General features: G+C 44.3%; 1 protein-coding gene across 3 annotated transcripts in view; it reads right to left on the bottom strand.

Moving 5' to 3' along the window:
- SUSD1 (sushi domain containing 1) overlaps nucleotides 1–12,997 on the bottom strand; it is a 222,483-nt gene that overhangs the window by 187,088 nt on the left and 22,398 nt on the right. For 2 of the 3 annotated variants that reach the window (XM_029614437.1, XM_029614445.1), the window contains 3 exons: nucleotides 9,053–9,208; nucleotides 6,709–6,861; nucleotides 5,715–5,894 (listed from right to left, as the gene is read on the bottom strand). In XM_029614437.1, coding sequence (XP_029470297.1) covers nucleotides 5,715–5,894; nucleotides 6,709–6,861; nucleotides 9,053–9,208 — 489 coding nt within the window. The remainder of the gene's footprint in view (nucleotides 1–5,714; nucleotides 5,895–6,708; nucleotides 6,862–9,052; nucleotides 9,209–12,997) is intronic. The other variant, XM_029614451.1, reaches the window with a different exon arrangement.

Raw genomic sequence — 12,997 nt, 5'->3', positions numbered from 1 at the left:
CCAGGCCTGATGCATTCTTTTTAAACGAATACAACGAATAAGGTTTCTTTCATTCAGGGGGCCCTCAATTCATTTTGGGAGCCCCCTGAATGAAACAAAAACTCCTTATTCATCGCGTTTTGCACATTTGTTTAAAACGAATGCACATCCCTAATGCAAATCTCGCTCATGCAAATTCACTGTGGAAATCCTGAAAAGCAGACTGGCCGAGTGTGTCCTAAGGGCTGGATTGAGAACCATCGCCTTAGTAAAATGAGCCACAAGAGTTGATTAGAAAGAAGTTAAAGAGAATCTGGATGCAGAGGAAAGGGAAAGCAGAGGGTGAGACAGACAGACCTAAAGAGGCTGAGCGGGAAAAAAAAAAAAGTGGGGGTGAGGTGAAAAACAGTTCAGGCTAGAGTGGAAGAAAAAGACAAAAGGAGAGTAGGTGCCCAGAAAGAGGAGGAAGCAGGCATGCGGCAAAGCAGAGACTGTGCGAGAGCATGCTCAGACACACATACACACGCAGCCTGATCCAGGGCTGCCCAGAGTGGATCTAAGACGCCGGGAAGCACCACAGAGGAGAGCAGCAGTGGTAAAGATCAAGACAATGTAGGCAGCTAGTTGTGACAGAAGAGGCCCAAGAAGACTTTTTTTTTTACCGTTTTAGGCAGCGGTCTATATTGCAAGTTGATTTCAATTTTTACTGGCATTTTATTAACTCTAACACCAACTCTACCTTCTCACAAAGCAAAGATAATTTTATAACTGTGAGGGTAGGACAAAATTCTGCATATAACCTGTATTCCCCCCCCCCCCCCCTCCATGGACTTCAACCAATATTTTCAAAGCAAATTTATGCATATAAAGTTATACCTCCTCTTCAGTGGGCGCAACTTGTGCATGTTAACTTATGTGCATGCTTTTTAAAATCAAAACGTATGAATGAAAATTCCAGCTCAATCTCCAATTTTGTCCCAGAGAATAACTTTCTCAAATTTGTATAAAAGTTCATATGTAACCGGGTGATGCAAGTACTTTTACACATCCTGAGCCCTGGCTAATTTTCTAACACCAATTTTCAATCATCTACGTAAATCACCAAATGCATGTGTAAGTGGGCTTGTCCTTTGCCCCTATTTTCAAAATGGCTACCGTCAGGCCAAGAGAATAGAGAGCACTCTGGGCCCCCACTGGACCATCGGGGACTCATTTGTGAGTAAGTGAGGGATGCTAGAGTGGGGTCCTGGCCTCCAAGGGCTAGATTATTTTATTGAAGGGGAGGAGTTGGGGGATGAAGCCCGGAGCTGACCTTAAAACATGTTTTTTTATCTTCAAACATTGGCCACTCCAAAGGCATTAGGGGGGCTCGGTTAGAGGGTCTATGCAGAATTTTCTGGAGGGTTCCTTGGGGCTAAGCAACCCCTTTAAGACACAGTCCTAGGGTCGCCATCAAACATTCTCTGGAGGCATTCACTGCCATGGTATTTTTCCCTATGGTATTTTACTGTGGGGAAAAATTCTGCAGGTGTCATTCACCATGGTTTTGCCGACTCCCACAGTATTTTTTCCTGTAAGGATTGTGAAACTTTGTGCTGTGGCGTGGTTGATGTTGCCTAGTAAGTGAGCTCACTAGGCCCACGCTGCCAGCTGGTGAACACTGTCTGGTTTGCCTGAACCAGCCCCATTCCCCACAGGTTGAGCCTTTGGGTTCCAGGGGCTGGCAGGACTTAGGTGAGTCCCAAGGGAAATTCAAGAAAGAGTCCAAAGATGTGCCAGGAATCAGGGCAGGCAGCGGATGGGGCGTAGTCAGGGGTAAGAGGCAAGGTCCAGTTCAGGCAGCAAGCATGTTATGATTTTGTCTGCTGTGCATCCTCTTATTATTCTGATTACGACACCTCCCCATCTGCAGAGACTTCCAGTGAGCTCTGTTCAGAGCTATCTGAGCCATCTCCTCAATGGCCTCCTGATTCAGTCTGTCTTACAGCCTCTGCTCTACCAGGAATCCTCAGCGAGCTTGGCCTCCAGCCTTGCCATGCTCCTCCTCACTGCTTGCACCACATCTAAGCTCCTGCCCTATGTAACTCAGCCCTGCCATTATATCCTTGCTTCTTCATGGAGTCATCCTTGGCTCTTTCTGGCTGCTGTTCCTTATTTTATAACTTATGGCCTTTGGCCTTCTTTCTCCTTGCCTTGGGTCCTCCAGGCCTTCTAAGCTCCTTGTCTTGCGGCCTATCCAGGTCTTGCCTTGTGGCTTCTGGGACTTCTTGCTCTTTGCCTTGCGACATCTGGACCTTCTTGGTCCATGCTCCTTGCCTTGTGGCCTCCAGGCCTTCTTGCTCCTTGCCTTGTGGTCCTTGGACTTTCTGCTCTCTTGTACCCTACTCTGTGGCCTCTGGGCCTGTTTTTACTTCATACCTTGCTCTGTGGCTTTCTCTAGGTCTCACCTTACCCTTTGGCCTTCAAATCTGTCCTTACCTTGCATCTTGCTCTCTGGCCTCTCCAAGTCTCTCCTTCCTTACTGACCTCCAGGCCTAATGCCTAGCACCCTACAGGCCTTCTACACTGATGCCTTTGGGCCTTTATATTCTTTGTTCTGTGTTGTCTTGTCTAGTCCTTGTCCAGTTCTGCTCTTATCTTCTGTTGCGTTCGTGCCTATTCTCGCCCTCGTTCCAACCTCTCTACCTTTGTGGCGACTCCCTTCGGCTCAGATAGACAGATGCAGCCGCAGCTTCTCTCCACTTCTTGGTCCCGGTGTCTCCGGGCTGGCTTGATGCTACGGATCTTGATGCCCCCGGATCTTGATGCCCCCGGATCTTAGAATGGAACCCAGCATCTCAACATTCAAGAAAAGACTCAAGACGTGGCTGTTCACGCAGGCCTTTCCTAACTCCAACATTACTTAACCTCCTCCAATCAACATTCTTCGCTAGTTATAGCATTAATAACCACCTCTTATAATGTTATTATATATATATATATAATTATCTGATCTTCATTTTCCTTCTTACTCCTAGTTATTGATTCCCTGTTACATGTAACTGCTTTTCTGCACCTTTGTTCAAATTGTAAAGTTTATTGCACCCCTGTTTCTTGTGAACCAGCATGATGGGACTACTGTCTTGAATGTTGGTATATAAAAAAACTTAAATAAATAAAAATAAAATAAATGTTCCTGATGATGTAAGGGTGCGCGCGCGCTCCAGACTTTGTACCAGCAAGGGCGTGTACCTCGGGGGCGTCCCCCCATACTGACGTCATCCATTTTCAATTTAAAAGGTCTTTGTTTGCTAACTACAAACAAGTTAGCAAGGAACTCCAACGGGGCTTGCTTTGGCAGTCCACGCTACTTGCAACTACACTCCGAGTCAGCAAGGGGAATTCTTCTCCACTGCTCGGCCTTTTCAAACTTACCAGGAGTACCCACTCCTCGGGGGCTCCACTCTCTCTATTTTTGATTTCAGATTGTTGGACGGGATCCGGTACTCGCTCCTCGAGGGCCTATGTTCCCGAAAGACTCAGAAGACTCCTACTGCCTGGAGGCGATCGCAGACATGAACACTGTGAGTCCTATTACAGACAGGAACTGGTACTCGTTCCACGAGGGCCATTGTTCCTAATCGCTAAGGCTCCCTTCAGTCTAAGACGTTATCGCAGGTATGGAGATCTTGATTTACCATTGCAGATTACGGGTAGGAATCGATACTCGCTCCACGAGGGCCTATGTTCCTAATTCCTTTCTCATGCTCTCTTCTTCCTCAGAAGATATTGCATACCTATATCTTATGGATTATTATTACAGATTAACAGATAGGAACCGGTACGCGCTCCACGAGGGCCTACGTTCCTAAATCTCTCCTAGCCTCTCTTCTATTCCAGAAGCCATCTCATACACAGTTATTGTGAGTTCTATTTCAGACTGCCTATAGGAACCAGTACTCGCCTGCGGCTCCTGTTCCTGAATACTGAAGACTCTCTGTTGCATATAGAAGACACTACAGAGATCTACTATTGTGAGTGTATCATCTATCATTGGTTATGCCCAGCATACCCTGTCTACTCACTACTTATATTCTCTCCTTACAGCTCAACAACTCAGAGATCGTGGTTCCAGTATCAGAGGGACTTCAGCCCTGCCAGGCACATCAACTCACTATTGCCACCTCTGGTGGTTCTACTTCCAGTCTAATAAAGAACTATCTGTGTTTGTCTCAATACTCCAGCCTAGCCGGTGGTCCCTCTCAGGATCTCCATTTGAGGGCGCTGTCATCTGCCATCGGCCCAGGGATTCACTATTTCTACTAAGTGTTACTCCTTATACTAATAGAGCGGTATCATCTGCCACTCTGTGGGAGCCAACCCACATCAGACCATCACTCCTCTCTCTGAGGAAGCTGACCCATATCAGATAGCTATCTCCCCATGGGAATCATACAGGTTGCTGTTCGTCTTCTACAGGAACAAAGCATAGCAGTTGCTACTCCTTCCCTCTGGAAGAGCAGAGCACTAACAGATTGCTACTCCTTAGTAAGATCCGTACAGAGTGCTACTTCGCCCCCTGGCGGGGTGATCGCTTATAGCTTGTTAACTCCTCCTTCTACGGAGGTAGCCAGCATCCAGATTCATAACAGATTGCTAACGCCTCCCCTCTGGGGAGCTGGCCTCTATCAGATTGCTAACTCCTCCCCTTTGGGGAGCTGGTCTCGAACATCTGCCTTGTCTTGTCCTGCCCAGTCCTGGTTGTAGTATCCTTTCCCTGCCTTTCCAGAGTCTAGTCTCACCCTAGCCTGTACCTGGTCCCAGTCCTTATCCAGTTCCAGCCTGCCTGTTGCTGTGTTTTATCTCAGTCCCAGCTCTGTGTCCTGCCCCTGTATCCTTTCCTCAGGCTCAGTCTTTTTTTGTGATCTGAACAAGATGACAAGCTATGTGACTAAGAGAATGGACTACGATTCAAAACCTATGCTTTGGCTACCTACAGTACCTGAATGTAATCCACTTTGAAGCGCTGAAAAAGTGCGAAAAGCGAAATATAAATCTAAATAAATAATAAATAAATACTGTTATTTTTGTGTGTTACAATATCCATTATTTTTTAGAGCACAAAAGACTTGTGGACATTAGAATTTCTTTGGAAGTGTCTTCAGCCATTTTGGCCTAATAGGAGATCCTGTGTCCAGCCTGCCCCCTGAGAGACAGTATACCCCAGAGTACATGCAACACTCCCCAGGGGCTGGGAAGATGGCCCCTTGGCATAAGGGCTACAAAATTAAAAAAGACAAGTACAATTTTATTTCCAGGACGTAATTAGCAGGTATAAAGTCTTATGGGTAAGTTCGGTAATGATTGTAAGAATTCTGCATACTGCTTACAAAACAGCATCATGTGCAGGTACTTCCAAACCCCACCCCAGATCACTCCTAAACCACCCATTTTTTCCCTGTTAATATTTACATGCGACACTGCAAGTATACGCATGCTCGAGTACAGTATATGTGAATTTTACCCAGTTTTGAAAGTTAACCTCATAAAACATGGGTTTTGAAAACTCCGCCCAACATGCTCCATGGTCTTTAACTCCATAGGTACATCAGTTGAAAGTCATTCAAACACCTTACTCAGTTAGTCAATTTAATAAAGTAGTTTTGCTTGATTTTTTAAAACAGCAGTGGGAAACTTAAGTTGTCGTGTCTCCAATCTGTTAGCTGTTTCGTTTTGTGCTTAAGCTCTTGATCTACCTTTGCAGGTCAGGCTGGCTCCTTCCCATGTCCCCTCCGCAGTGCAGATCGAGGCGCCATTGCCGCTTTCAGGCACGAAGCCTTTCTGGCACTTGTAAATCACTTCACTTCCAAATGTTGTATTTGTTTGTAACTCAAAGAGTGAATTAGGCAAAGACAATGGAAATCCACAGTCAATAACTGGAAATGAAAGGAATGTTTTCCATTGATTTTTTTTTTTTTTTGTTATTCAATACATCTATAGTGACATTTGCAAATGGTAGACTTATAATTTATTCATTCACACAATATAACTCATAGCTAATGCCTGATTTTATTTATTTAGTTAGTCATATCCCTAAGCGCTGCCACCTGTAACAAGAACTCATAAGGGAAGGGAAACAAATAACCAGGAAAAATGAAGAAGCATCCTGTACTGATTTGGATAAGGAAGTTACTCCTTTAGCTCAAAAGGTGAAGTCTGCTATAGAGGTTTAAGGATGAAAGTTCAGAACCTGAGATGCTTGTGTTGTGGGTTTGCTGCTATGATTGCAGTGAACATCTGAAACCTTTGAAGTCAGTGCCCCGTAATTCGGCAAATTTAAGCTCTTTTCAGAAACTGTGCTTGTTAAGTGAATTTCTATAGTAAAAGAAAATGCCCACATGACTTTAAACACTTGCATGCATATTGTTTTATGCTAGTCAAACTGAAACATAGTACTATGAAAAGTATGAATAGTTGATCTGCCTCTCTTTTCAAAAGCATGCCCTGCAATGTGATGTTCTCCGTCAGCATGCTCTCATAAATCGGGTGTTTGCAGCCACAGTCTTTGTCTTCCCACTGAAGATTTTGAAGCTTCTCTTGGATCCCGAAATGTTTGGCACCTCAGTGGTGTTTTTATCACTAACGCCTCAAAATCTCACAAATACAGGTCGCAACAAAAGAGTTTTGCAGCATGATAAACCAATCTTTATTCTTTCTTGCTGCATGCTAAATGCTCTAAGGACATCGTACCTTTACAAGGGGATGGGTCTTCAGCTGGCTGAAATGGTGCTGTACCATTTTCTGACCTAAATCCCTTCATACAGGTGCACTCAAAACTTCCGGGGAGGTTCCTGCACAGTCCTCCATGTCCACACAAGCCAGAGATCTCACATTCATCTATATCTAAAATTAAAAAAAAAAAATTAAATCTCTAGAATCCTTTTAATTTCTTACAATTGAAACCAAACTCTTTCCACAAGTGACAATGTGAAACTCATGCAGAAAAGATTATTCTTTCTTTTTACAAAGACTAAGAGGCTGATATTGCAAAAAAAGCTGAGTCTCTAAATATAGACATTCAAGTTAGGTTCAGTTCAGACAGGAAACACAGGCTGTTCATGTGCCTCTAGACAATATTTACAAATGCCACCCATTTATTATCACCACCTAAAGATATCAATAAGGATCTACAAGCTCCATTTACTGTGGATGAAGCCCTTCAAAATATTCACCATGCTACTTATAACAGTCTACAACCTTCATTCCCATCTCTCCCACTCATCCCATCTAGAACAAACTACTATCTAACCCAGCAGCTGGACCAAGAGGTCCTCTGCTTTGCCACAAGAGGAACTGAAAGACCTGCAAGCATATATAAATGACCATTCCCATAGGAAATAACAAACCCACAGAAGGACATGGATCAGTTACCACTGTTATAAATACTCCCTAATGCTATATGGGACATACCAGATATGCCCTCCAAATCAGGATGGCCCCGCTACCAATAAACTTTAATCTGACCACAGCATAACCAGGATACTCATTCGCTAATTTATCTTTTATTAGTTTTTAAAGGCAACTTTGCAAACAGTTAGGGAAGGAAAACATTCTATTAAATTCTAAAAATAAAACACTGAATCAACACATTGGATTTACAATTCATTACAGTAAATTAGCACCTTCTGCTCACAGGCCTAATGATGTTTTACTTTGTACATTTTCCCCTCCACACAATGCATCTGACATATCCAGTGCCTAAGCTCCTACTAATTCATGCTAAACCCATCAGCACTTGGCACTTCCTGCAATCCCCAGAGCATTCATTTCTGCTTTAGATCACCCTCCCAATATACAGAATACATGCTCTCTTCCTTGAGCCTTGCTGCCACATCCGAGATAAATACTTAACGTGGTCTCCATAGCTCATGTACACTGACTTGGATAATTAAGCTACTGGACCAGTGAAACGTTTGGAAAGAATCTAGTATTTTCGCCCAGTACAAGATCACAGGGGTGGCCAACTCCAGTGCTCAAAAGACACAAAAGAGGGCCTAATTTTCAGGATCTCCACCATGAATATGCATGAGATATATTTGCATGCAATGGGGGCAGCACATGCAAATTCATGGTGGAGATCCTGAAAAACCCGACCTGCTTTTGACTCTTCAGGACCAGAACTGGCCCTTCTTGCATTATCCACAATGGAGGAGGAATGCTCAACAATTGTGATAGCCACAAATTTTAGAGCAAACTCAACATGCATATTTATTGATTTTGACACATTATAACAAGCAATAAATACTCATTTAGTGGTTTAGTAGGCCCCTATATTTTTCCAGTACATTAGTGTTTCAGTTAATCAAAGTACCTGAACAGAAAGTAGCAATAAGATCACTTAGAAACCAAATTGGAAAAATGTGAGCCACCTTTCTATGTATATAAAAATATTTCAAAATGCTAGAATTATTGTGAGAGAAAAGGAGGAAATACTGATAAACGAAGTACCGTCTGTGTGACTGACAGCGCACTCACTCATGATTCGGAAGGGACGTCAGACGCCAACAGTCTCAGCATTTGACAGCGACGAGTTATGGATGCAAATACCATAAGGGCCATGTAAGTGACAGCGTATACAAAAGAGCGACGCACCCCTAAAGAAGAAATGCTCTGGCTTTAAGTACACTGGACTCTTGATTATTATACGTCACTCGCATTACAGATTTTACATAAATGTGTTGAGCATGTCACAGAGAACTGAAATTGTTAGGCATTTGTTTATTCGAAAAGAAACATTTAACAGATATTTTATTATATCTAAAAGGAAATATATTTTTTTAATTGCATAAAAAAATGGTTTTTTTTAAATGAACTGTTAAAAGGAGTTGGACGGAGGAGAAGTATTTATGATTATGAGATAGCGTACTATCACACAGTCGGTACTCTGTTTCTAAGTATTTCCCTCTTTTCTCTCAATATTTTTAACCTTTTGGAATGTTTTTTTTTTTGTATATATGTAGAAAGATGGTTCACATTTTCCAAATGATCTTACTGCTGTTTTTGTATGGTTTCACTTAGGAGGTGGTTTCTATACCTGCACAGAAAGTGCCATCATTGGGAATAAATGTCTCATTGTTGTTGGATGGGCGATAGCCTTCAAGACATATGCAATAAAAACTTCCATACGTGTTGTGGCATGCAGTGTGCTCTCCACAGATTTTGCTGGCTCCAATCTGGCACTCATCTTTATCTGATGGGATATAACGCAAATAAATCACTGGCATTGCAACTTCTAGACAACACAATGTCCCCGCCAACAAGCCATTTCTCATTTCATCAGTACAGTTTTTCCCTCACACAGGGACCATCATTCCGAAATAATTCCATCTTGCAATTTTTGTTTTCCATGGCTTAACTGCAACAGTCCCCTTCACATTGACACCTTTTCTGCATATTTCAAAATCTCAAGTGAGTAATATTTAAAAGCAACGTCTTGCTTTAATCTGTAAATTGTTTTAGTTATATAATTCTGTCTTAAGATTTATTTTTGTAATATTTATGTATGTTATTTATGTATATCGCTTAGGGCCTAGTCATAAGCGATTAAGAAATTTTAATAAATACAAATACTAACAATAAGATGTGATCAGGATTGTGCAGTTATGAAAGATAGCCTACTATGTTTCGAGTGAATTTGTGTTTTTTTATGTGAGGAACAGTCATTCTCAAACTTGTACGATTCTGGTATTTATTATTACAATTATGAAATGGCACGAAATTACTTTATTCGCTAACAGCAATCGTACTGGCACAGCAATGATTGGTTTACACGAAAGGGCGCATTCATCAGGTATCACTGGAGGTTTTGTAGGCTGTGACAGCTTTTAAAAGACCAACAAAAGGGATGTTGTACATTAGGGATGTGAATCGTTTTTGAACGATTAAAATTATCGTCAGATAATTTTAAAATCGTCCAAAATCGTTAGAGTGCACGATACAATACAAATGCCCCCGATTTATCGTCAGGGGCATTTGTATTGTATCGTTAAATAGGGCGCGGGAAAACCGGCACACCAAAAAAACCCTAAAACCCACCCCGAACCTTTAAAACAAATCCCCCACCCTCCTGAACCCCCCCCAAATGTTTTAAATTACCTGGGGTCCAGTGGGGGGGTCCCGACGCGATCTCCAGCTCTCTGGCCACGGCTGCGTTGAGAAATGGCGCCGGTGGCCCTTTGCCCTTATCATGTGACAGGGCAAAGGTAGCGCCGGCGCCATTTTGGTTTCTGGCTCCCGACATCACACGTGCAGGAGATCGCCCCCGGACTCCCGCTGGATCCCCAGGAACTTTTGGCCAGCTTGGGGGGGGCCTCCTGACCCCCACAAGACCTGCCAAAAGTCCAGCGGGGGTCTGGGAGCGACCTCCTGCACGCGGGCCGTATTGCCAATCTTCAAAATGGCGCCGGCGCTACCTTTGCCCTCACTATGTCATACGGGTGTGCAGGAGGTCGCTCCCGGACCCCCGCTGGACTTTTGGCAAGTCTTGTGGGGGTCAAGAGGCCCCCCCAAGCTGGCCAAAAGGTCCTGGGGGTCCAGCGGGGGTCCGGGGGCGATCTCCTGCACGCGTGATGTCGGGAGCCAGGAACCAAAATGGCGCCGGCGCTACCTTTGCCCTGTCACATGATAAGGGCAAAGGGCCACCGACACCATTTCTCTTAACGCAGTCGTGGCCAGAGAGAGGGAGATCGCGCCGGGACCACCCCACTGGACCCCAGGTAATTTAAAACATTTGGGGGGGGGTTCGGGAGGGTGGGGGGATTTGTTTTAAAGGTTCGGGGTGGGTTTTAGTGTTTTTTTGGTGTGCCGGTTTTCCCGCCCTCCCCCGAGTTACGATTTTTAACGATTTTTAAAAAAATAAAAACACGACGATCAGATTTCCCTCCCCCCCAGCCAAAATCGATCGTTAAGACGATCGATCACACAATTCACACCCCTATTGTACATGAGCTTTCAAGATCTCAGAGGCATATGGAAAAGAGGTCTGTCCAGTTTCAAATCCCATGAACTGCCACATCTTTTTAATGGGTCCTTTGAACAGTATCACAGCCTACAAAGACTCCTGTTATCTCCAGGGCCAAGATGGTTATTAGACCTCTGTACTCAGGGATCATGGATATTCCACTATGATTGCCATTAGAAAAGAAAGCTAATTCTATTTTTGTACTTTTTCAACAAATCAGATCAAATGTTTGTACTTGGCAATACTCTTGTGTTGTAGCTAATAGTTGAAAAACAATGCTTTTTGTTAATTTTCAAGCAAATTAATGCAAGGACAGAATGTAAAATAAAAATAATAATCTGCAGGTATTGTTTTCAGAGTTATTATGGTAACACATTACACAATATTGAGTAAATTTTCAAAGGGGTTCTGAACATAAAAATAGCAAATATGCACATAAGTAGCATGTATTCAAATATATGCAGTAAGGGAAGTAGATTTTTGTGCTGTGGCATGGTTGGCACAGCCTAGTAGGTGAATCCACTAGGCCCATGCCAACAGCTGGCGGACAAGCCCTGCACTGGGACAGAGTTAACCTGTACCAGCCCCGGTCCCCGCAGGTTGAACCCTTAGTTTCCAGGGGCCAGCAGAACTTAGGCAATGGTCCCACAAGGCAAAGACAAGGAGAGAGTCTGGGGCCAAGCTGAGGTCAGGGCAGGCAGCAAACGAAGAATCACCAAGCACAGGCCAAAGGCTGGGGTAGGCAGCGAGTAGAGAATAATCCAGGTCCAGAGCAGAGATTGGTGGCAGGCGGCAGGCAAGACAGTGGTCCAAGTTAATGGTCAATGGTAGGCAACAGGCAAGAGAGAAATCCAAGTCCAATACTGGGAAGCAGACCGAGACAAAGAGAACTGAAAAGACAGGACATGGAGGACAATGGTAAGGCAGATGGACAAGGCAAGACAAGCGAACAGGGTATCAGAGGCAACACAGCAAGACAAGACGACAAGACAAGGAGCAAGTCTATTTAGACGACAGCCTCATTTTCTCACAATCATTGGTTCACCACTGAGAGCTGGCCAGGCAAGTGTTACAAAGACTGCGGGAACAACACCTATACATGAAGCTGGAAAAATGCACATTTGAACAAGAAAAACTCCCAATTTTGAGTTACATCTCCCGATAGAAATTTCTTTTGAACCCCGCTAAGGTAAAAGCCATCCTGGATGGGTCCCAACCCGTGGGACTGAAGGCCTTGCAACATTGTTGGCAGGCCATGCTAGCGAACCAGGGGCTCTTCTATAAAATTCCCACCTAGCCCAGAGTCCAAGAAAGCCTCAGTGTGGATCAGTGACTTCACCGGGAACAGGCAGACGGGTACCAGCATCTATGGAGAGAGAGGTATCCGACCTAGGGTTGCCTTTCTGACCAACCCTAGGTGTGAGAGTTGCTGACTTCTCAGGGCAGCGACTATCAAAGTGCTCCCATTTAGCACAATACAAGCACAGCCTGAGTTATCTCTGCCTCTGTTTTTCCTCCTGGGATAGTCTTGAATGGGAAAATTGCATGGGTTCCTCAGCAGAAGGTGTCAGTTCCAAGCTGGGCGTGGGCGCTAGAGGGGGTTGGAATTCCAGGCCAGATGGATAGGTCACCAAGAGACCTTGTATTCCTGGTTTCGTTCACGGATAGCCAGAGCAATTAGGCCATCCAATGTGGGTGGAACATCATGGCCAGCCAGCTCCTGCTTGATCCGACCAGACAGCACCTGCCAGAAGATGACTGTCTGGCTATCTTCATCCCACTGTAGCTCCAAAGCCAGAGTGCGGAATTGTATTGCATACTCTCCGATCGTGCATGTGCCCTGACGGATCCAAAGAAGCTCAGCTGCTGTGGAGGAGGCACAGCCAGGTTCATCAAAGATGAGGTCTTCAAGAATCAGGTCTTCATGCTCCCACAAAGAAGATGCCCAGGCAAGAGCTGTACCACCCAATAATGAGAATATATATGTTACCTTGGCTCAGTCAGTAGGGAACAGGGTTG

The sequence above is a fragment of the Rhinatrema bivittatum genome, chromosome 1 (assembly GCF_901001135.1).
Source record: "Rhinatrema bivittatum chromosome 1, aRhiBiv1.1, whole genome shotgun sequence".
Classification (NCBI taxonomy): domain Eukaryota; kingdom Metazoa; phylum Chordata; class Amphibia; order Gymnophiona; family Rhinatrematidae; genus Rhinatrema; species Rhinatrema bivittatum.
This window is presented reverse-complemented; position numbering and strand designations above follow the sequence as displayed.